We start from the raw sequence: 24,379 nt of genomic DNA on the forward strand, positions 1-24,379 counted from the left end.
AGGAGCGGTCGGGGTCGCGGTGGGGGTCGGGATCGGGCCCTGCTCCCCGCTCCGCGGTGCTGAGGGTGCCCTCGGGGCCTGCCCGGGGGGCGAGGGAGGCAGGGAGGAAATGGCTGCAGGGCGGTGGTGCGAGCGCGGGGGTTTGGGCGGGTTTCAGTCGCAGCGCTGTGACACTCTGTGTGTGGGGGGCGCCTCAAAGCGCGTCCCGTCCCACACCTGCCGCTGGACCTCTGTCCAGCCGGGCCTCGGAGCTGGTTTTAAACTCCGCTTTCTGTCCCTGAGACCCGCTTTCCTTTTTCCTTAAGAAAGGACAATGCGCTCTGTGAGTGGGGCTGGCTTGTTTGTTTTTCATGCAGCAAAAGAAATGGGTGTACAGTGAGCGAAGTCGTGTGTTTAACTACAAAAAAAAAAAGAAAGGCAAAGAGGCAAAAATCTGAAAATAGGATCTGGAAGGAAGTGCATTGTCTGGGTAGAATGACTAAAGAACTTGAGGAAACAATGAGTAACGTGCCCTCTATGTGTGTGGAGCTGGACGCTGGATGCGGTTAAAACCTAAATTAAAAAATAGGGAACGACTTAAATATATCCTTAAAAAGCTCTTGAATTACTCTGCCTGCTGTGCTGTTACACCTCAGTGTGTTTCTCTTCTTGTTGCTGAGGTGCTGTGTTGCTTTTTCCTTCCTCTCCCAGACACGTGTCCCAAGCCAGATCGGCTGCAGTACGCAGAGCTCGACCAGCCCTTCAGGGAAGAACAGAATTTTCCACCTGGGGCCATAATCTCCTTCACCTGCCGGCCGGGATACAAGAGGGTTCAAGGGATGTCACTGAACTGGACATGTGGTGATGACTTGCAGTGGTCGCCCAAAGGCGCGTTCTGTACAGGTAATTTTTTGTACCCCTTTTTTCTCCCTGATATTTACTGAAGTTAGGGTTTTGAATTAGGGTTTTGCCATATTTTAAATGAAGCTTGGAAAACTCTGGTGTGGGTAAGAGCAATAAGTGTCAAAGATTTTGTCTTTGTATGTAACTACAAAAATGTAGATTTTTTTAATTTTCTTTTTTTTTTCCCCTTCCCCCAGCGAGAAGTTGCAAGTACCCAGGAGACTTGGAAAATGGTCGTTTTGATGGAACAGATTTTACATTTGGTTCAATTTTGACATTTTATTGTAATGAAGGGTAAGTGTTTTGGTGAAATTAATGATTCCTTTTCTTTTTTTTTTATGTTTACACCAGGTTTGAACCAAAGCCAAATTTTCTATTCCAGTTCTGACCTGAAATCTGAATTCTACCTGTAGCAAACGAAATTACAGCTAAATTTAATTTGATTCCTGGTTTAATTACTCTTTGCATCAATCCTAAGCTTTTTTGTGAGATTCTGCAGAACTGCAGTGTTACCTCTGGTGACTTCTCTTAATGCTCCTGTGGCAGAAGAAGTAGATATATATTTATAATGCTTCATTATTGATAATTAAGTCAACAACACTAAGGAGGTTTTTTTTCCTTTTCTTTGAGTATTAGTAATTTTAGGACTTTAATATTAGAGGGTATTTCTGAAAATGGTAGGACTTCCACAGTTCCTTAGTGATGTCTCTTTATCTGTTTTGTTTTCAAAGTGGGACTCTCAGCAAAACAAACAAGATTCTGTTCTCATTACAACAAAACCTTGCTGTGTTATGTCCCTGTAATCACAGAACAGAATTATTGATAAGAGATGATTTTTTTGGTGCTTGTTGCAGAAATGAGAAATTTAAATTTCACTTCTTCAAAATTTTTACCTGTCTAGATACAGATTACAGGGTAAGGAAAAGATTTCCTGTGATATCATGAATGGAGATGTTGGCTGGAGTGGACGTCTGCCTTACTGTGAAAGTAAGAAAATTACTGCTGTGTTTGATTTTCTGTTGGGGGGTGGGGGTAGTTAATTTACAAAGAGCTGTGCCACCAACTTTCCAGTACAAAAAAGTGATGGGAAAACCGCTGTGATTTTTTTTTTCCTAACTAATTGGGATGTGCCTGAGGAATGACCACTGAAAAATGTCAGTTTTGTGGTAATTATCTCACTAAAATCAGCCTCTCGTTGAAGCTGAGGTTCTGTAGCGTGACTTCGAGTGGCTGTGTCAGATTTTCAATGAAACAACTGGAACATCAAGGCTTGCTCTTTGAGATGAACCAGCTAACAGAGCAAAACCAATTTGACCAATTTTTGTGCTTTATTTACAGAAATCCCTTGTGAGGCACCTCCCAAAATAGCCAACGGGGACTACGAGGAAAGATCCAGCTACGTGTACCAGAGCTCAGTGACCTACAGGTGTCGGGATGTCCCCGTGGGCAGTGATCCCTTCTCCCTCATTGGCCCAGACACGATTCACTGCACAGCTGATGAGCACTCAAAGAACGGAGTCTGGAGTGGGCCACCTCCAAAATGTCAAGGTTGTTGGGATTTTTCATTCTTTATTACAGTGCCTGTCCCTTTCCTTGGAAGCGGGCTGGGGAGAATGGACTTTGCCTCTAGGAATGCTCTGCTACAAAGTTTGGTACAGTTTTAGTGGAGATTACATCAGCGTGGTGGATATTGATGGATTAGGACACAGAATATGACTAAAATTTAAGTTAAAGCTTGAAAAATACCTGGTTGAGTGTCTTGTTGGTAGAAGTGACAAAGCCAAAGTGAAGGAACTGGGAGACCACAAAGCCTGCAGAAAAATTGTGTCAAGGGCAAGGATGTGGGGGCTGGAATAGGACTTGTAAAAAGCTGAGGAAGAATCCTGTTCCTAAAAGCACAGCCACTATGGAAGTGCAGGAAGCAATGTTTTTACAAAGTTTCTCCAAAACACCTTGAGGAAATTGGCACGTAGGGAAAAGGATGTTGTGTTTGGTGCAATGTTTGTGTTAACAGACGTTTCCAAGCTTTGTTTTCATTTGGTAACAAATGTTTGTGTTAACAAATGGTTCGCCTCTTTCAGTGGTCAAATGTGAAGAACCTAGAGTTGAAAATGGGAGAAAAATATCCGGATTTGGACATCCCTACAGATACAAGGACTCGGTTGTGTTTGAGTGTAATCAAGGCTATTTCATGGTTGGAGAAATGGTGATTACCTGTGAAGAAAATAGCATCTGGGTTCCTCCAAAACCAACTTGTGAGAAAAGTAAGACTTTCTCTAAGATTCCCTTTTCTCTTGTGTGTTGAAAGTGTTTTAGCTAAAATAGAGCATCCCGGTGTTCTAGTGATTTCATGGGTGAAGGCAGGAGAAAAGATGTGGAATACAGGAGGAAATACTTGATACAGAGAACTAGGAGAATACACAGTGAGGAAAGCTGTGGTATCCTTCTGGAGCAGTTGACATCATTGTGTGTATTTTTTTTATGCAGCTCTTCAGCTCCTACTTTCTAGAAATTATTATAGAGCTCAGAGGAATAATGAACCAGTAAGGATTTCTGAGCTGCCACATCATAGGATTGTATTACCTTAATGAATACCTACAGCAATGTTTATGTTTTCTAGGGGGAATATTTGTACTTAAAATTGGGGTAAAGTTAAACTTCTGACATGTGCTGAGCTATTTTTCTTACATGAAGGCAGCTTGTGTTTGTGGGATGAGTTACAGAGTTATGAAAGAAACTTTATTCTCACTAAACTTGTTTGAAATTCCTGTATTAGTTACTGCAGATGTGTGTCCTGCCCCGGAGATCCCCAATGGGGTCCTGCTTCCAGGCAAACCTGCCTATGGAAAAGGAGAGTCTGTCCAGATCAGGTGCAATGCTGGCTGCTCCTTCCCTGATGGCTCTGCAGAGGTGACAGTGACCTGTCAAGAACAGAGCTCCTGGGGTGCTTTACAGCACTGTGCCTGTGAGTAAAATTGCTAAAATCAGAGTGACAAGTTTTAAACATCTGATGTAGTAAAACATTTTAATTTTTTTTCCCGCCCCGGCTTTTTTCTTTCCAGGTGAGACTGAAGGTTCTGGTTCCACACCAGTCATAAGTTTTGGGACAGTGACAGATGGACAAAAACCTTCCTACTCTGTGGGGGATTTCATTACCATTGAATGTTACACGGGGTACACCCTGCATGGGGAGGCTCGCATTCAGTACATTGGACACAACCAGTGGGTGCCTGCAGTGCCAACCTGCCAGCTCAGTAAGTACAGGCTGCAAAAACTCCACTGGGATGAAAATACAGCTGAGAGAACAGTCCTTTTATATTCAGGAGAAAGAATTTATTGCAGCTTCCTTCTTTATTTTGATGTGAAAAATGGGGTTTGTTAAGATTAATTAAAATATTCATATTCTAAGTTAAATATTATTATTTAAATTAGTCTGCTTCAAAGATTGTGTTGATAGAAGTGCTTGACTTGAAATAGCTCTGTGAATATTTTTATAATGATGTTTGAGTAAGAAGCACCTGTGTTCCTCTTGAAATAGCTCTGTGAATATTTTTATAATAATGTTGGACTAAGAAGCACCTGTGTTCCTCTTGTGATACTGATTTCTTCTGGTTTTAGGTGGATATATTATAGCCATCATCTGTGGTAAGTATTTTCTAAAACCTTAAAAAAAATACAATACAAATAATATTTTTTTATGTGAAAGTCCATTTTTTATTCCAATCACCTGTGACTGCAACAGGGTGATTTTGGAGTTCTAGTTAAAGCTGCATGATTCAAAAAAAGATTGCTTAGCTGTTATAGTTTAATTTAGTGTGAAATGTGTATTTTCTCATGTGGAGAGGTCACATTTCAAAGGCAGTTTGCAACAGCTTGGCCACTTGGATAAATTTCAGAGCTTGGGTTTACTGGGGGTGTGAGTAAATAATTCTGCCAGTGAACAGAAGTGTTCAGCCCATCCTCTGTCCTTGCTTTTGTTATCCACATTTGTATAAACTTGTAAAAAGTAACGCTGGGGCCTTGTCATTCCTGTTTTAGTTTCTGAGCTGCTGGGGTTTTGCCATCTTGGTGGTCACTGGTTCTTCTATCTTGAAGAATCAAATATTTAATTTACACGGCTCATTCCATAAATAAGTTGGGTTGTGGGGTTTTTTTGGGGGCGTTAGAGGTGGCATAGACATGTAGATGAAAACAAGGCTATTTCTGCAAAATTTTTGTTGCTTTTTTGTGAGCTGGAGATGATCTTTATCACTCTAAGGAGCTTTTTTGTTTCCACTTTAATTCTTCCTAAAGCGTTTGTAGTTGTGCTTGTCGGGGCAGCCTTCTGCATCTACAAGAAATTCTTCTCACAGAATGGGTGAGTAAGCTTTCTTTTTATTAATACTGCAAATTCCCAAATGACTGAGCCAAAGCTGTGCTGTTGTTTAAGTTTCTTGAGCTTTTGTGCCCTTTCTTTTTCAAATGTCTGATTTTGTGTGAGCTCCTCCCAGCAGCTGAGGGAAGCCAAAGCCTAACCATGAATTTAACTTTGGTTTTGGATCTGCTGTTCAGCTAAGCTGCTAATTAACACTTGCACTAATTTCAAGGGAGGAGAGACCCTGTTCTCAAGCTTGTGTTTGGCAGTGTCCACTTGCCAAGGAAAGTATTTTGTCCATCTGCTTCAAACGTATCAGTTCATCTCCTAAAGCCAGGGGGAGTCTTGGTTGTGTGGGCTTGTGCTGCCAGAAGGTTTTCAGGTTTTTCTTCTCTTCTTGCAGCCCCAATGTTGGTGTCCCTATGTTAAAGACTTGCAAAATCAATGTAAAATACTAGATTTGTGCATAAGCAATTAGTGTTCTGTTTTTAATGAGACATGTAGGGTGTTTTAAACTTTACCTTCAAAACAGCTGAGGTTTATGTGTGGTTTTTGATGGAGGGACAGGAGATTTAAATTCCTCTTTGTGCATTGCTTTTTGCTGTGATGTCTGGTTTTATCTTCTGGAAAAAAACCTTTTTGTTAGAGAAATATTTTGTAAAATGCAAAACACTGACAGTCCAGAGCAGGTTAGGTGGTACACAAGGAATGTCAGGATGAGCATCCCATCAGAACAGTGTTGTCTTTTTCCAGAATCTGTTGGGATTTATCTGGAGTGCATGAAACAAAGGAAGGGATGCTTTAAATGAAGCAAACCAGAGGGAATATTCCTGTGGTTCATATTTGTAATGAAGCCCACACAGAGGACTTGGGAGAGCCCTGGAGATGGTTTATATCCAGTGAGGTTTTAGCCTTGGTGTCTTTTAAATAGGCAGTGCAGTATCAATCCAAGGGCCAGAGTGTGCTGCTGGGCAATTTGGTGCTTTTGAGCCACTGCTTTTATTCAGTATTTGGATATTCTGCAGCCTGGATGGGCCAGAGAAGAGCTCTTGGCAGTTCAGGGCAGCACTTGCTGCCTTCACCCATAGAGAGACTTCTCAGGGCATAGAAAGCAGGAGGGATCTAAAGCAGCATCATCAAAAATTAAAGACTGTGACATTCCTGAATATCTGACAGCATGAAAAGCCTTATTGTGCCTAGTGCTTGCCTTCATCTTCCTCTCTGTGAACATCTGACTGTTAAAGCTCTTTCTTGTCTAAAAACCCTGATCTAATCTCCTTTCATGAAAGCCTCCATCTCCCTGCTTAGTGTTCTGAGTTCCTGGTGCAGCTGAGCCTTTGTGAGCTGTGGTGCTTCCAGCCCCTGATCCTTGCTGGTTTGTAGCCTCCAAATGACAGCAGATCTTTCCTTGGCCTCTCTTTCTTGTGTGTGTAAAATGCACTTGGATGGGACATTCAATTAGACCTCTCTCCCTTTCTGCTGTTCAGCTCGTACACAGTTGATGAGAGTTGCAAGGAAATTTGTATTTTAAAAACTAATGTCCCAGCTGAGATGGAAGAAACTGCACAAATGAATTGATGAAAAGGTATAACTTTCCACTTCATTTGGACTTCTTGCAATGAAGCTTAAGTGTCTTTTTTGTTGTGGTTTGCTTGGAATTTCAGGAGTGTGGAATCCATCTAGCTTGGAGCCTTTCCTTCCTGTAGGAAAGAATATCTTAACTTTTCATTCATTTTGGGAGAACAGGATATAATATATAGAGAATTACCATTTAGCAGTGTCAGTAAGAGCTTCCAGTGATTGTAAATCACATTTCTGTGTTGGAAGAATGAGTAGCACATTGCCTACAATACTCAGAAGAATGTCTGCACCCATCCCAGTGGTGAGTTACTTTTCTTAGCTAATGGTTTAATTCCCTGCAATTAGAAGCTGGAACCACCTTTGGGCACTAAAACTCTAAAGGTAGTTGTGCATCCCTTCAGAGAAAACCAGATCACATTTCTCACAATTACTGATTCATCTGCATTTTTGCTTTTTAGAAGAGAATAAATGGAGGTCTAACAAGGATCTTTTGAAACCTTCTTATGAAAAGGTGATTTCTTTCTCAAATTCAGGGTTCTGTAGCCCTGCAAAGAATGAAAATACACTTGCTTTGAAGCTGATGTCCTCTCCTGTATTTTAAGCTAATGCTCACTCCAGTGAGATGCATGTGGTGAATGTTGGGGTTCCTCCTGCACTTGTGTAGGGTCAGATGAGCTCTTCCAAAATCTGGCTCTTCAACCCTTGTTTGAACAGAACTTTGCAGCTCACTTTGACTCTTCCTTGCCAGTGTTTTGTCGTTGCTATCTCAACAGAGCTGGAACTACAAATGTTTTTTTTTTTTAATCGGCATCTTCTTTTGTTTTGTTGCTTTTCTTCATTGCACAGATTCTGAGGAGGTGATGGGTTCTCTTATTCCAGCTTAATGCAAAGGTCTTTTCATGTGCATAGTCTTGATTTTATTCACTTGTAAAGGGCAGGTGAATTTTCAGTATTTTTGATGAGTTTTTATATGAACATTAAGCTTGGAGTTTATTCCAAAATAATGTATAGATTAAGGAATATCATCTTCACTCTGAAGAAAGATGTTTCTAATTAAGATAGGATCTGTTTTCTGGGTTAATTTGGCTTATTTTGGAGAGAAAAAAATGAACCAGCAGATAGAATAGAATTCTTCATTACAATCTTACCTTTTCACATTGTAAGAGAAATTACTGGTCTGGTGTGTCAAAATGCTGGTAATTCTGGAGGTTTTCTTATGGAATGTGGAACTCCTTAGAGACTTGGAGTAATAGCATTGAGGTTTGGTATGGGATGGGTTTTTTTGTTAAAGCAAAACAGAATTTATTCAAGAACTTTGGACATATATATAAGAATGTCATTGTGAATTTTAATTTTTGTATGTTTAAGTATTGTAAAGTTGCTGCTAGTGGACTGCAGAATCAAAACCCACACAAACTAATATTTCATTTTTGGTCAGAAAATATATAATAAACAACACATTGTAATTAAAATGAATTCCAGGGTGCACCTGGTGGAGTTATGGGAATCCTGGTTAGTTTTTGGTAATACCAGTCATCACTTGAAATGATCCCTTTGGATCAAAGGCTCTGCTGCTCCTTGGTCATTCCTGACAGTTCAGTAGCTGAATGAAGCTAAAATCTCTTCAGTCCAGCTAAAATCTCCCAGTCCAATCTCCTCAGTTGTTTGGTAAAGAGAGGCTAAAGAATGACCCAGTTTGTGACTTTACCTGCAGCTTTAATGACAAAACTAAGGATGTGCTTTCAGTGTAAATGTAAAACCTCTTGCAATGTAAAACCTCTGATTTGACTTGTTTTTTTGTTTGTAGGAAACGTGACAGCACTCCCAGTTCTGCCGAATATAAGATGTGTAAAGCATGACTGCCCTTTTTGGGGGGAGGGAGGGACTTTGCAGTGGGCTGTCCCTGTCAGAGCTGGACAAAGACTGATTGCCCTTGCAGTGAGTGGCTGTCCATGAGTTCCTTGTGCTGTGTCTTGCTCTGCTGATGAACTGGAGGAGGAGATGCTTGATAGGATAAAGAGTGTGTGTGCATATAGATAACACAGATCCTGCTTTGCCTTCTGGGGCCCCTCTGTGTCCCTCTGTGCACATGAGCTGGGGGAAAGGCAATACCTGTAGCATGCCAGAGTCTGTGGGAGTGCTGCAATGTCCCTGTGCCAGTGCCAGCTGCTGCTGCCTTCAGTGCCACCTCTTTGCTTACAGAACACGTCCAATATTCTGCTCACTCCTGTAGAGCTCTGCTCACTCAAACCTGGCTGTCCTTCCCATCCCTTTTTGCAGTAGAGGTGGTGAAAATGGTTCTGTCGTTTCCTTTGTGCTCTGAAATGTGTTCTTGCTCATCCCCTGAAGAGTCTGGTGCCATTGAAGGCGATGTCTTTTGGAAACTATCACAGTTAAGATCTTATATACTCTACCTCTTTGTCTGCCAAAGTTGGTTGCTGTGTATATATTGAATTAAAGTGTGCCTTGAAATCAGAGTTTTATAGCTTTTCCTTTGCTTTTAAGAAGGAAAAAAAGCCATATATATTTCTGATTCTTTGCTGTAATCTCCCAAAGACTGCAGTGGATTTGTTGGAACTGAAAACTGAAGGATTCTGTAGCAAAGGCATCCCCTGCCTGTAGACAGGAGGTCCCTAATTAAAGGAACTGCTGAGAGCTCAGTGGTGGCTGAGTGGGAGTTCCTTAGGGTGCTCGATTTTAGTGAGCCTTGATGGCACTTCTGGAGATCTTCTGTTGCTTTCAGGAGTAGAAGTGGGTGCTGTGTGATCCACCTTCCTTGCTTTTTTACTTGAAGTCACATATTCCGCATTTCTAACCTCTGGCTGCAGACTGGGATGTTAAATCAAGCTCTGAAAAGCTGGATTTAGCATCAGATTCCTGTTTAGAAGCAGAAGCTTTTCCCTGTCACTCACTTTCCATGTTAAAGGAAAACCAAACCAGTTCAGTTGTGTGAGCACTGGTAGATGTGGTGGTCTCTTGTTTGCTGCTTGTTCATCAAATATTTTAGTCCAGATTCTGACTGCAGGAGCCCCCACCACGGTGTTTGCCATTAGTTTAGAGTCACTGCTACTTCTAATTCCTCAGCAAACCCCAAATCTTAACTAGAACAGGTTTTAGCTCCATGAATCTCACTATCAGCATGCAGGCAGCTCCTGATTTTCACAGAAAACCCAAATAGCCTCACTTCAGATGCTTGAGGCAGCACTGAAAGTGCTCTGGCTTGTCTGTGGCTGCTTGGCACTGCTCTCCCTGTCATCAACAGATCCTTGGCGTGGCACAGAACTGTTTGGGGCTTTATAGGGCTTTTTGGGACAATCCCAGCAGTCGTATTGTTGGAGTTCATAATAGGCTGTGTTATTAGAAAGGGGCTTTGGCTCTGCAGAAGGATTTGCTGTTTGTGGCCTGGCTGATACCTCGGTTTGAGAGTTGTTTGTAAACACTGGGATGTGTGACTGGGACTGAGTGTGGTGCTGGTCAGGAGCTCAGCTTGCTTTGTGTGGCATCTGCAATGTGCTGAAATACACTGGGCTGTACTTAATTGGGAAGTGAAATCTCTGTAAAAAGTGGCCGTGTTTTTACTCTTCTTTCTGGATGTAAAGATTAGCGACGATTTGTAAAATTCCAAATAAAAATTTTAAATTATTTAGCAGTAAGTGTTTGTCTTTCATTCATCATTGTGCTGAGCAGCTCTTCTCCCATTGTTATCCAGATTATTTGTCATGTCCCAAATATCAGGTAGAAACTGCTGAGATTGAAGTTTGCAGTTTGTGCACAGAGTTACTCAGTGGTAGTGTAGGGGATGGGTTTTAATTTGCTGAGCACCTTTTCCTTTTAGAATTGCAGAGGATTTCCCAGAACCTCCACAATTTTACAGTGTTGACTCCTGAAAAAATTGGTGAAAAGTTGATGGAGAAGAGGAAGTTTTTCTTGGGGCTGTTCTGGTGGAGCACTTGAGGCAAAGCCCAGAGGGTGTTTTGGCCCTTTTGTCCAATGTATGACAAAAGCAATCCTTAGGGAATACAGCTCTGGTGGGTTTAGGTGACCTGTGAAGGAGAGTGGATTTAGGAACTGTGTGAGTTTCACACTTGAAATGTACTGAACTTCCATGTCTGGAATCAACTGCTTGATAGAGTGAAGCCTTTCAGAAAAAATAACTTCATGTGCTGTATTTCATTGCAGTTTGTGGTTGTGATGCTCAGAGTGAGTTGATATGGAAATGATGCCAGACTGCACAACTTTACACTGTGGAGTTTGGGTTTGCAGTGAGCATTGAGGGGATAAGCAAAGTTTCTAGGAATGGGATGATCTTTAATCTCCCTTCCAACCCAAACCATTCTGGGATTCTGCTCTGTGATTCTTGAATCTGATTGAACACTACAAATTAATTTGGCCTAATTGTCATGAGTCCTGTGCTGTTTTTCTAAAACTCAGTGCTGCATGAATTATTTCCTTTTGGAGTCTGGAACTGATAATTAAAGAGACGTGAACTCTGTGCTAAGGGAAAGGCTGCATGGAATAAAAATGTGTTGTTGCCATCTACTGGTGACAGGGGCAGTGGGAGTAACAAAACAGGTCCAAAGTTAATGTGGTTTAGGGTTAAATAATGTGAAGTGACAGTGCTTGGTCGATTTTCAGTGTCACACTTAAAATCAGTATAAATTAAACCCTGCCCATGGCAGGGGTTGGAACTGGATGATTTTAAGGTCCCTTCGAAGCCAAACCATTCTGATTCTCTGAATCTGAATACTTCTGAGGGTGGTGAAAATGGAGCTGGGGGCTGAAATGAAGAGACTTGCAGCACTTAGGTGTTATCCAGCAGGGAAGCAGGTGATCTCTCTACCTGAGACAGAGCCCAGGAGCGTAGAGCACACAATTTTATTTAAAAGGAAAAAAGAAAAAAAATCTGTGTAAAGAACAGGTTAAGGCAAACAAACAGCACATGGAGTAGAAGTGGTCAGAAGGTTGGGTGGCTGTGTTGTCACACCCAGGCCCTGGCTTGCTTGAGTTGAAGAAGCTGGGTTATGTTTGAAGAGATGCTTCTCTCTGTCTGGAAGCATCCCATCCTCACGTGAAGGGGATGCTGACTGTCCTCCTTGTGTGCAGGATGTTCGGCCTGCGGGGGGAACTTCAGGTCAGAGAACAGCAAGCCAGTGGTGTTGGGGAGGCCAGGTCGTGCTCTGGATGGTGTTTGTTTGTGACCTGGGGGGTGAGGGAAGGAAGTTTCCCATTACTGTTGCTTTTCCCCCTACATCATAACCGATTTCAAATGGTGCTAGACAAAAACTGAGACTCTGAACACCAAGAGAAATCGGTCAGCCTGTGTAAGAGACGTTTTCCTGGCTCAGAGAAGGATCCTCTTGTAGATGACAGCTATGCATTCTTTAGAGGTGACCACTCAGTGCTCTGATCAAACCTTCATCCACACAGGGATCGGCTTTTCCATGTCTGGGAACACGCTGGACAGCAGGGAGGGCAAACAAAGAGTTCAGCTTCATTCTAGGTTGGGGTGCAGGGCTGGAGAAGTGAGATATTGCTAGGAGGTACCAGCAGCAAACTGGAAAATTATTCTAGAAAAAGGAGTGGGGTCTGTGTGTGCTGAAAAGTGATTCTGGAAAAAGGAGTGGGATCTGTGTGTGCTGAAAAGTGATTCTGGAAAAAGGAGTGGGTTCTGTGTGTGCTGAAAAGTGATTCTGGAAAAAGGAATGGGATCTGTGTGTGCTGAAAAGTGATTCTGGAAAAAGGAGTGGGTTCTGTGTGTGCTGTGTGGCATCTTCATGATGCCCGTGGCAGGGGCTTGGAACAGGATGATCTTTAAGGTCCCTTCCAACCCAAGCCAGTCTGGGATTGCTGAAGGCACTTCTGTGTCTGACTGCTGAGGTCAAATTGTTGGGGGGGAATTTCTGTGTTTGCAGAGCTCTGGAATGAGAATCCTGTGGTGATGGAGTCCCCAAGCAGAGGGTGGAAATCCTTTTGCTCTGAGGCAGTGAATTAAAGGTTGATCCTAGTTTTTGGGTATCAAACATACTCTGCCTGTCAAGGTACAAGAGATACCACGTTGGTTTTCATGCAACTTGCGGATCACTTTACTCTGGACAACTTGAACTCATATCCATTGTTTATTAAGCAGAAGTACACGAGCAGGAGGCTGTGCTGGTGTGGCCCTGGCTTGGGAGGGTGCATACAGTGGTTGGAGAAGTGTCTAGAAATCAGATGATGTTACAAAATGGATGGCTGGCAAAAAAAAATAACCTTTGGAAAAGGGGCTGATTTGAGGAGCAGAGGATGTTGTTGAAGTGAGCAGGTGCTTGGTCTCCTCCCACGCTGTAATTCTTGCTCCTAGAACACTGATTTCAAATGGTGCTAGATACAAAGTGGGAAAATCTAAGCCACCATGTGAAACCAGCTTCCAGAGGAAGACACATCTTGTGCATGGCTGCAGGCTGAGGGAGAAAATCCTTCATCTCCACCGTACCTAGAGAAAAATTCATTTATTTAATTTTATTAGATAGCAAGACAGTTACCTTGGGCTTAGCTACTTTATGGATACACTTATTTTGTGGCATCTTGTGGATGGTTGAGGCTGGTGTAGGAGAAATTGAATATGTGGTGAGGAAAACCCCCAGCCTGGCAGTGAGTGTTGTTTCCTGCCCTAGCCAGGTGGAATGCACTCAAGTTCTTCCCAGCAAGTGATGATCAAGGTTTTATTTCTTGCTAGTGCAGAGCACGATGCTGATGGGGGTGAGTGTGGGAAGTTTGTGTGGTACAGGAACACTTTTTCCATTTCACTGCAGATGAAACCAGGCTATAAACCTCATTCTGTCCAAGACAGAGAGTGTTCTGGCTTTCTGTCACTCACTGATCAGAGAGTACAGGACAGATCAGGTGCTTTTTGTGACAGGGAAAGGAAATGTGAGTGTCCTGATGGAACTTCCTCTGCCAGCAGTCCCTGTGCTTTAAATAAGCAAGAACTTGCAGATTTTTGTGAGACAACTTTTAAATTCTGCAGACAGAATGAAAAAAAATTGGATTGAAAGCACTTTGAGTGTGGGTCAGAACAAAAAGGGAGCGTTCACAAATTGAGCTGTAAATGGTTCAGTGGAAGTTGTCGAGGAAGGAGAGTGTGAAAATGAGTGGCTGATGGTTCCTGGAACTGCAGCAGGGCTGAGCACTTAACCTGCAGTGTCCACAGCTCAGAGCAGAGGGAATAGAGGGGGTGTTGAGAAGCCTCTGAACTCCACACATGCATAATTCAGGAGCTATCAACCCTTGGATAAGTGTCTGACCTGTGCTGGAGTAGAGGCCAATGTGAAATGGAACAAAGCACAACTGGAGGCAGCAGCTCCACTTATTGATGCCCTGGGTTTTGGCAGCTCTGTGTATTCCTGTTGTAACCACATCCAAAAATCTGCTCCGGTGCCTCCGTCCTAATGCACGCTCCCAGGCAGAAGAGGGAGAGCTCAGAGACAAGAGCTTGTCCTTCCAAGAAAGGGGTGGAGGAAGGGGAAATAACTGGACTAGATTCCTGTGCCTGGATATTTACTGTCGTTTCTAAATCCATTATCTGGGGCAACAGGGTGCAAGACGAGTGGAAAGCAGGTTCCCTCCCCAGTGCCTGCCATGTGGCACAGTTATTTAGGAGGCACCCTCTATTCTCAGGTGAGATTTACTCCTGAAAAGCTGCACCAGGAGTTGCTGCTGAGGAGAGGCAGGTGCAGGATCACAGCAGCAGTTCTGAGAAACAGGCTCACAGTGAGGTTTGCTTTGGTTTTTCCTTGCCTCAGTAGTAAGCATTACAAAGAAATCTTCATTAGGGCTTTGAAAAATAGTTGGAGGAAATGTCACTTAATTTTGTGCTGCTTAAAATGGGAACTTGTGTCTAAGTGTGAGACTTAGAAGGACTGAACACCTCTGCATATCTTCCCCCCCTGCAAAGGAGACCAACCTTTCCAGAAATATCATGCAGCAGATGAAGACCAATGGCTCATTTATTATTTATAGTTTTGATAAAACCAGGTTTCACTTCAGCATAATTAAGATGCTGCTGCCCCTCCTCCAGGCTACCTGGAGTTTGTCCTGTTGCCTTCACAAGCTCCCCAGAAGGTGTCAGCCCTTCTTGGCAAGGTGCAGGTGCACGTTTGGGAAGGGTACATCTGTCTGTGCTCTCCTTTCCAAGGCTCCCAGTGTGTCTGGGCAGGAGAAAGGAGCAGTTCAGGATGCTGGGAATGTGCACGTGGGCAGGAAAACAGGAGCACAGGATGGTTTGGGTTGGAAGGGAACCTTAAAGCTCATCCAGTGGCACACCTGCCATGGGCAGGGACACCTTCCAGTGTCGCAGGCTGCTGCAACCTGGCCTTGGACACTCCCAGGGGTGGGGCAGCCACAGCTGCTCTGGGAATTCCATCCCAGCCCCTCCCCACCCTCACAGGGAAGAAAATGAAGCAGTGCTGGTCTCAAACTTCTGCTGTGTGGAGAGCAGCAAATACTGTCACCTGTGCTTGCCTTTATCACAGTGGTCTGGACTTTCCAATAAATAATAGTAGGGAGAGTACAGTATCATTCTGTGGTTTTCCTCCTTTTCAGATGTTTTAGTGGCAGTGCTGTTCTGTAGCTTCTTTCAGAGGAACAACTCAAAGCCTTTCCTGGACTTCACACTGCTTTATACATTCCATAGAAGACAAAGACAAAAAGGGAATCCCTGCCTTCCCTGTGAAAGGGAGCTTCCTCTCTACCCTGAGACCTTCAGTCTGCAGGAACAAGGCAAGCCTGGATGTCACAGACCTGATTTTGCACAAGCTGCACCTTCTATAGAAAGGCAGTTCCAGGGCTTTTACAGAAAGCAAAACAGATCTCAGCGTGCATCATAAATTTTTTTTCCTCCGTTTTCACATCACAGGGTGAAACTCGTGGTTCACCAGGCTCTGGTCTCCCCTGGAGAAAATAATCCCTGTTTTACATGCTGAGAATCTGAGCTTGATGCATCATCCTCCCAGTGAAGGAATGAATCAGCCCAAGGCCAGGTGCAGGACAAGGGGTGTGACAGTACAAGTGGTGACCTGTAAGGGGAATGGAAATGAGTGAACTTCTACGGTTTCAAAAAAAGCCTCTGCGGCGTGGGGAGCCTGTAACTGCATCTGTTTGTTGTGCAGGTCTGGTGCTGCGTGGGTCAGCTGTGGACAAATGTGCTCTGACTTGCACTGGGAGCCAGTCCTCAGTGTGGAACTTATTGATGCCCTGGGTTGGTGTGTCAGAGCACGGCCTGGGCTGAGGGAAGGCAGAGTAGGGGCTGCATTGCTTAGGAAAATTGATATTTGTGCCTAGAGATGGCTCTGGACAGGCCACTGCTGTTATGGGCACCAAAAGCAGGCACTTCCTTCACGAGTTTAAAGCATAAGGGAGATATTTTTTTCCTTTATTAAGACCACAATAAAAACTCCACATTACAATCCTGAATTGAACGTAGCCTATTCCTTCAGTCCTTCTCTTGCAGCCTTACAAAAAATGGAGTTAAAAGCCAGACACTCTGTGTCTGAAACCCCCCAAAACCCAAGGCAGGCTGAACACTGGGACAGGATGGGGGTAAAAGCCTGTGGAGCTTTGTGTCCCTTTTGACTGTGAGCAATGGGACAGTCAGGCCTGCTTGGTTTGAGTCACTGATTTCAATTCCTGTCAAGAGGAATCTGTAAGAGCACTCTGCAGTGTCTGTTTTAGCATGGTGACCATTAGAGGTGCGCTTAGATATTAGTGCTGTAGTTCCCCAGCTTGTGATCCCCTCTGCTCATCTGAAATTGCTTTGACTTGCCTGGAGTCATCCAGTTCTCCCCCAGCTTTGCTCTCAGGAGAGTCCCTGGGCAAACCCTGAGCCTGTCTGGAGGGCACAGGAACTGCTGAACCCCTGGATCCTATGGAGGATTCCAGATTTCCCAGGGAACAGTGAGGAGAAACTGGGCAAACTCAAGAAGAGCACTGCACTTACATGGCTAGAGGTCAGGGGAGGGCAGTAGGAAAGAAAAGTCATCAAATTTAGCCCTACACAGCCTGAGTGAGCAGCACATTGCAAAACTCACTCCACTCAATCAAATGATCCACCTAAGCAGCTGCAACCAGAAAGGCCATTTTCTATTCCTAACTCCTGTACCTAAGCATCACTTTAGAATGTAAAGTACTGATTGCAGGGCTTGAAAGCTCTCACAGGGAGATGATTGTTGTGATTTGTACAGTCAGTTCAGGAACATGGTGTTCCCCCAACACCACCGCTCCAGCTCCTCCAGGTAATGGCAAAGGGAGCCATATTATTCTTTTGTGTCATTCTAGAGACAAAAGAATGTCCTGTGCCAGGGAGGAGCATAGGGAAACAAACCCAGCCAGATGTTCACTGAAGTATAACCTGCCTTTAAACCAGACATCTGAAAACAAGCCTTTAGTTTAACACTACCTGCAGTACAAGGACCTGGCAAAACAGCTGGAGAAAAGCACTGACCAAACACTCCTGGCTGACTCCCCCAGGCACACGAGCTGCTGGTCTGTCCCTGTTCCCAGGGTTTCCATCATTCCATCCCTGAAATATCCAAGAGCCATTGTCAGCGTTTAAGAAACATCTGAGCTGGATACCCAAATGCAACAGTGGCTGCTGTTGGACTCCTGAGTGCAGTGAGTGTTTGTGGGGGGAGCTGAAGAGATGAGCTCCACTCAGAAATAGCTCTTCCTTGGAAAGCTGGAGGGCTGAATCACAGTGTGTTGGCTCAGTTTTTAGCAGACGAGCCATCACATCTGCCTCCCTGTAGGCGAGGAGCCGTCACTGGCATCGGGATTGGCAGCCAGGTTCTGTCCCTTTGGAAACCAGGGAATAACCATGGGGAAGGTGAAGGCTCATCGTGAGCAGGGTCAGGCTGGGGGCTTGGAGGACAGGAGGCTGCTTGGCCTGCACTGCTCCCCCTGTCCCTCTCTGTCCACAGAACCTGCCCCCAAGTTGAACTTTGGGCACTAAATAAGTTCTTTTGCTCAGAGGCATTAACCACTCCTCTGCTGCCTGGGAGGCTGAGACAACCAGAGCCAGCCCTGAGCATATCCATGGCTGGTGTTGTCCTGAGACAACTGAAAACACGAGTGAGATGGGCAAATAGGAAGACCAGGGAAAAATGGGGAAACCTGGGAGGGGACAAAACAGCTCCTGAGCTGAGGTATCTGACACTGAAAGCACCTGAGAGACACCCCTGGCTTGACAGGCTCTGGGGAGGCTGCACAGTCCACCTGATAGCCACAGAAATGCAAATGTACACAGAGATTTTCTTCCTAGAACAGAGTGTGTGCCCTTAAATACGTGTCACTCCTGGTTCCCAGCAGTCCAGAGGAAGTTTTGGGGGAAAAGGGGATGAGGGAACTAGTGGAAAGTTTTTGGAGCTAGCAAGAAACAAATTACAGATACGGATTTTAAAATCTTTCAGAGACACAGGATTTTTTTGGAGCTATAGTTTTGGGCTCAGTGCCCCCACTGCTGCAGTAATATTAATTTTCAAGCTTCCCCTCCAGGTTCAGGCATGGGCACAGTTGCAAGAGAAGTAGATTGGGAGTTCCTGAACCAACTGGTTGCTGACCATGAGTCAGGGGAATGACCTTGCAGCAGGCGGCTCACGGTGCCGCTCTCGGAGCCGTGCCAGGATAAACGGCACTGGCATCTCTGAGTGCTGGTGGAACCATTTTGTGACATTCCAGCTTGGCCTTTTCTACCGCTGCCTTTGCACCGAAATTGTTTGGGTGGGTGGGAATGGGATAGAGTATTCCCTTTTTTCCTCACAGCCTGGGCTTGGGATTATCTATATACAGAGATAAAGAGGACATGGACAGCTCTTGCCTACATCCTTGTCCGTTAACGTCAGCATTACAGATATTTAACCAAATTAAATCTTACTGTTCCCCCCAGCCATACCCATATTAGACTGTAAGAAAACACCATGATAAAGTTTTAAAAATCCTACGCAGCAGCACTGAATTTTCTCAATAGGTCTGGGAGAGATTTGTCAGAGGAGAGAGGGTAGAACACTTGGCATTCAGACGTTTTAATGAATGTTCCCAAATAAGAAAAGAAAAACATTTGCTTGTAGACTTTAAGCTTCTCACAGCATCAGAAAGCTCCTGACACAGAGCCCAATGCTGTATTTGTATAACATGGAAATGAACAGCAGCAGCAGCAGAGCTGCAGGCTCCGAGCCTGCTCTGTGAGCAGCAAAATGGCCAGGGGTGCTGGGGCTCATCTGAATTCCTTCACCCTTTGGGGGGTCACTAGGTGGATCTGATACCCCTGACCCTTTGGGTGTGGTTCAAACTCTAACATCAGTATGAAATTAATGTTTCTAACCATATTCAAGCTTCTGCCCCCATCAGCTCCACTCCCTAAAGCACCGACAGGAACCAACAGCAAAATTCGTCTGCGTCACAGATGTAACATGACCATCGGCAAAACAAGAGCAGGAGGAGATCATGGCTGCCTCGTCCCTCACAGAGCCTTCCTTTGCTAGCAGACAAGAAGAGGTAATGCTTTTAAATTTCTATCGTGGGCATGTGAAATCCTGCCCTTCCTTCCCCAAATCCCACGGTCCCCGAGCGGTCAGAACGCCCGAGAAAATTGCGTGTGTTTTGTCGGCGTGGTACCGAACGCTGCGTCACGATGCCGCACCAAGGCCGAGGCAGAGCAAACCCCACTCCCCAGAGCAGGGAAACCCAGATACAGGAAAATGAATCAGCTCAGACAGTGTCACACACGCGAGTGTCAGAGGGAGGGCGAAATCACAGCTTTCCCCAATCCTTTTGCGGCACTGTGCAGAAAACGATCACGGAACGGTTACCCAGGTACGGCTCACGATGACAGTGCCACCCCTGTGCACACAATCACTGCTGTCCTACAGAAATATGCCATGTCCCCTTCTTAGCCTTGTTTCCTGCCAGTCCCACAGATTTACCTGCTGACAGTAACCTCAATTCCTGGGTAATGAGATTTACAGCTGGAGTTTAACATTGAAATAACTCCTCTTTTATCTGTCTCCTTACTCTCCCTGCGTTCAGGCACAGTTAAACCATCGCTGTGGCCAAAACATGGTGGCAAAAGGAATTAAACCAAATACATCCCTGCGCTGAACACACTCAGCAGCCAGTGGCACCTCCTTGAAAGCCATGAAACAGCACTAGCTTTACAAAGTCAGGGCTTTTCCACCCCACAACCGTGATGGGGAAAACAGCAAAGAGTTGTCCATGCAACCAACACTCGGAAAAACACCCATCATCCACACAACTCAGCATCGTGCCTTAGTCCAGCTCCTGGCCGTACAGAACCCCCTCCACAGCTGCCTGGGGCTGTTCTCATGTGTGTGTGTGTGTTTATGCCTGTCTGTCTGGCTGCAGGGACCACCGTTGTCACTGCTGTTCCTGTTGTTCCCCTGCTCTGCGGATCCGGCGCTGCGGGAGACAAGGATGCTCCGAGGGAGCCAGCTACAGCCAGCGAAGGCTCAGTGAGTCAGGAGGGGTTGTGATGACTGCAGTAAGAGGCTGAAATTCCCTATGGAATCTGGCAGGGAAGGAGGAAAGATGGAGATGGGAAGGAGGGAAAGAAAGTGGGGAGTGGCACGTACAGTCTGTTGGGTTCTTCCCTCCCCATCCCTGCAGCGCACTGCTGTTGGAAATGGCGGCCCTGCGCAAAGGACGGCGTCGCGAAAAATCCGCAGCGCCTGCGGCCTCCGCGACCAAACCTCCGAAATTCCGTTCGGGGTGTGAATCCAGCCCTTCCCTCTCTCCCTGTCTCCCAGAGCACCCTGCAGAGGCCAGGCTGCAGCCCAGGCGATGGGGACGGCGGCCGTGCGGTGCCTGAGCCCAGCGGTTGTTGCTAAACAACCGACCCTGACGCTGGAGATGTCAGCCAGTGAGTAACAGAGATTAAACACTCCTGCTAGCACATCCTGAAACTTGGGCAAGCCTCAGAATGGTGAAAGGCTATGGAATAATGGTCCCTCTTGTATGAGAAAGCAAAGTTACCACTCCACTGCATAATCGGGAGACTTCCTCGGCCAGAAGGACCAAGCTCTAGGCTGGCTGTGTCCTCAGCACTTCCAGGCAGAGCTGCCATCTTCATTGCTGGGCGCTTTAAGAAGAGAGGTGAAAAAATAGTATAGTAAATGGTTAAGAGGGAAAGGTGTTCTCCCCTTCACTTCCTTATCCTCTCTCTGGAGCCGCTCTCTGCCCTCAGTCTCCCATTCATCCTTAACCAGTTCCCAATCCTTCCGTCCTTGCTTTCTAACGCTGTTACTCCTTTGCAAACCTTTACAGACCCATCACTGAGGGCATTCTCCATCTCTCTGTTACCGAGCCTGTGGCAAACCCACACTTGTGCAAACAAAAGCTGACTTTGGGCAAGAGTCCTTTTCATTTCTTTAACTATTCCCACAACATAATTTCCAGGTGCAATCCCTGCCCCAAGCAGTTTACAGTGCTGCCAACACTCCAGCACCTCACAAGGGAGAAGGAAGCAAGGAGAAAAGTCCTGAACCCCAGTACTTTCCCCTGCACCGTGGGCTGCAGCTCTGACACATCATTGTCGCGACTGGACGGCGAAACGAGACCTCCTGGGAGCACCCGTGGGTGAAGGGCTGCACACCCAGAAGTGACCAGCTCCTGTCCTGCCTGCTGCCCGAGGGACACCTGGCATCCCGGGATCAGAGGTGGGCACGGAGCGACCGGCGGGCAGGGAGTGGTGGGCAGGGAGCTGGGAGCAGGCAGAGAAGGGCAGGGAGCAGGAGGAACAGACAGGGAAATAGGACAGGGGCATCTGCTGGTACTGGGATTAACATTCAGGTTGCAGAGGGCAGCCCAGCACTCACACAGCCACTCACTCCGCTGACAGCCGCGGGCAGGGAGCAGGCAGGGAATAGGGAATAGGGAGCAGGGTTAGGGTGAGGGCAGAGGGCAGGAGCCCGGCGCTCTCAGGGCCCCTCCTCTGACACGAGCAGGCAGTGAGCGGTGGGCAGAGGACAGCCCTGGTTGCACGGCTTGCAGGGAGCAGGCAGGGAACAGGGAGTGGGAAGAGGGCAGTGGGCAGAGGGCAGCCCTGCTTGCATGGCCGCTCTGCTGACACCTGCGGACCAGGAGCACGGCAGTGAGCAGGCGGGGAACAGAAGCAGGGAGTGAGCAGTGGGCAGAGGGCAGTGAGCAGTGGGCAGAGGGCAGTGGGCAGTGGGCAGAGGGCAGTGGGCAGTGGGCTGTTCCAATCACACAGCCGCTCTGCTGACACCCACGGGCAGGGAGCAGGCAGGGAACAGAAACAGGGAGCAGGCAGCGGGCACTGGGCAGTGTCAGAGGGCAGAGGCAGCCCTGCTCCTCGCCCGCTCCGCTGACACCCGCGGGCAGGGAATAGGGAGCAGGGCGGTGGGCAGGCAGGGAATAGGGAGCAGGGCGGTGGGCAGGCAGGGAATAGGGAGCAGGGTGGTGGGCAGGCAGGGAATAGGAAGCAGGGCAGCGGGCAGGCAGGAGCAAGCAGGGAATAGGGAGCAGGGCGGTGGGCAGGCAGGGAATAGGAAGCAGGGCAGTAAGCAGGCAGGAGCAGGCAGGGAATAGGAAGCAGGGCAGTGGGCAGCGGGCAGTGGCAGAGGGCAGAGGCAGCCCCGCTCCCGGCCCGCTCCGCTGACACCCGCGCACGGCCAATGGGCTCGGGCGCTCCACCTGCCATCCCCGGCGCGTCCAATGGCGGCGCGGCCCCGGCGCTGCGCCCTCCCCGGCCAATGGGAGCCGGCGCTGGCTCTCGTTAATGATGCAGCAGTCCAGGGAAGACTATCACATGTGAGCTGGCCGCCTGCCAGCATGGAGACACCGAGAGAGCAAGGTAAACAACTTTCCAACGCCAAAATGATGACATTTAATCCCTAAATGCTGGCTTCCCGGCTCGACTCATCTTTAACCCCTTTCAGCTGGTGTGGAAGCGTCTGGAAGGCACCCGTCTACCTGTCCCCAGTGCTTTTAAAAACTGGACGACGTGCCCTGCAATGATCACTGCGTCACCGTTTGCCACTTTGCGAACTACGCAGTGACAAACCTCCGAGCTCCGAATCTCAGGGCGCCTGTTAACCCCTGCACCAACCCCTCGCTGACATGCCAGCCTCCAGGGACACGGGGGGGGATAAAAAGCCCAGACAAACCGGGAAAACAGCAGTCTTTGCAAAGTTGTCATCTCTCCCCCACGACTACTACCCTCCTCTGCAGTACAGCAATGCCGGCAGGAGTGACATTAGTACAACCTGTGCCGTCGCTCCATTGAGAAAACAGCTCTGACGCAGAACAGAGCAATCCTACCCAGCCAAAATAATAATAAAGGCACTTTGGGATCCGAACTTAGGGACGCCGGGGGAAAGGGACGCCCTGCAAATAATCCAAATACGCAGCTGCAGCTCCAGCCCCATCCTGATCAAAGGGTACGTACGTGAGGGAGACGAACCGGACCGAAGAGCCGTGCCCGTGCACCATCTGCGCAGTCCTCAGCCCTCCGCTCGCTCTGGAGCGCCGCAGAAGAGAAGGTTCCAGAAATTTCCTTCCCGTTAACCCTTTCGGTGTCTGCCCACTCTCCCTCCCCGTGGGATTAAGCGCGCCGGGTCTCCAGCATCGTCAATGGGCGAAGCCTCCTACGCCAAGCGAGCCCGAGTACGAGGTGCAAATGGCAGTGGATGGTGGCAGGAGCCCAGTCCGTGGTGTTGGTGCCACTTCTCTTCCTGGAGCCCTCTCTGCCTCTCTTGCTGCCTCTCTCCCCTCTTGCTGCAGCAGGGCTGTTGCTGGTAGACCTATCGACGGAGCTTGCTCTCTCACTCTCTCGCTGAGCTCTGTGACGCAGCTCTAAATTCTCCAGCCTGCTCCTTGTGTTATAAGAGCGGAACTGCAGCTTTCCAGGGAGCCCGTGCCAGCGGTGCCAGGGCCAGGCAGACCGGAGGGAGCGTCGCTCCTGGACTCTGCACCTTTTTTTGGCAATTATTCTGTTCCTCACCTCTGTTTCTGCGCTTCCTCCCCGGCTCTCAGCCTCGCATCTCCTTCTCTGCTTCTGAGTCATACTTACCAGGTTAACTCTTTTAGGATTGGTAGTCAGCAGTACAAATCTCGAGCGATAGCAGCTGAAACCACAGCCAACTTTTTTGGTGTTTTCTGCTTTAAAAAAACCAAAGCAAATCTTGCTGGCTCTAAAAAACAAAAACATGTGCACGCACACACACGTTGCAGTAGAGAGTTGGTGCTTTCTGATTAACTGTTTCGGTGACAGGAACCACTGCTTGACTTCCTGAAATAAAATATTTTAGGCCCACGTCCTGCAAATCCTCAGCAGGCAGATCCCCTGAAGCACAAGGCAGCTTAAGAGGAGCTGCTGCTGTGAACAAATGCAGGACTTCTGGGCAGGAGGCTACTGCTGGCCCCACAAGCCCCTGCTCTGCTGGCCACAAGACACTGATCTGAGCATGTTTAGCTGCTGGGCAGGTGCGTGGCATGAGATAAGGTGCTGAAAGTGCTGGGAAGCCATAGGATCTTCTTAATCTGAACAGCATTAAT

The 24,379-nt window shown here is 46.9% G+C and overlaps 1 protein-coding gene and 1 long non-coding RNA gene across 3 annotated transcripts in view; one reads left to right on the forward strand and one right to left on the reverse strand.

The window, feature by feature from the left end:
- CR1 (complement C3b/C4b receptor 1 (Knops blood group)) overlaps window positions 1-10,470 on the forward strand; it is a 38,794-nt gene extending 28,324 nt beyond the window's left edge. The window contains exons 45-55 of the mRNA XM_053963715.1: window positions 505-882; window positions 1,080-1,176; window positions 1,784-1,869; window positions 2,221-2,430; window positions 2,964-3,146; window positions 3,659-3,847; window positions 3,945-4,136; window positions 4,501-4,527; window positions 5,176-5,239; window positions 6,724-6,821; window positions 8,625-10,470. Of these exons, the coding sequence (XP_053819690.1) occupies window positions 505-882; window positions 1,080-1,176; window positions 1,784-1,869; window positions 2,221-2,430; window positions 2,964-3,146; window positions 3,659-3,847; window positions 3,945-4,136; window positions 4,501-4,527; window positions 5,176-5,239; window positions 6,724-6,814 (1,517 nt within the window). The 3' untranslated portion in view covers window positions 6,815-6,821; window positions 8,625-10,470. The remainder of the gene's footprint in view (window positions 1-504; window positions 883-1,079; window positions 1,177-1,783; window positions 1,870-2,220; window positions 2,431-2,963; window positions 3,147-3,658; window positions 3,848-3,944; window positions 4,137-4,500; window positions 4,528-5,175; window positions 5,240-6,723; window positions 6,822-8,624) is intronic.
- Window positions 10,471-11,623: 1,153 nt separating this feature from the next.
- Window positions 11,624-24,301, reverse strand: LOC128799550 (uncharacterized). 2 transcript variants are annotated; one of them, XR_008434754.1, is made up of 3 exons: window positions 23,271-24,291; window positions 20,837-20,942; window positions 11,624-13,289 (listed from the first exon to the last, which is right to left on the reverse strand). It is a non-coding gene; the product is annotated as an uncharacterized LOC128799550 (long non-coding RNA). The 2 variants fall into 2 exon arrangements; XR_008434753.1 differs by lacking the exon at window positions 11,624-13,289 and having other exon boundaries at window positions 16,197-20,942; window positions 23,271-24,301.
- Between the last annotated feature and the right edge of the window lie 78 nt (window positions 24,302-24,379).

Source organism: Vidua chalybeata, chromosome 24 (genome assembly GCF_026979565.1).
Source record: "Vidua chalybeata isolate OUT-0048 chromosome 24, bVidCha1 merged haplotype, whole genome shotgun sequence".
NCBI lineage: Eukaryota > Metazoa > Chordata > Aves > Passeriformes > Viduidae > Vidua > Vidua chalybeata.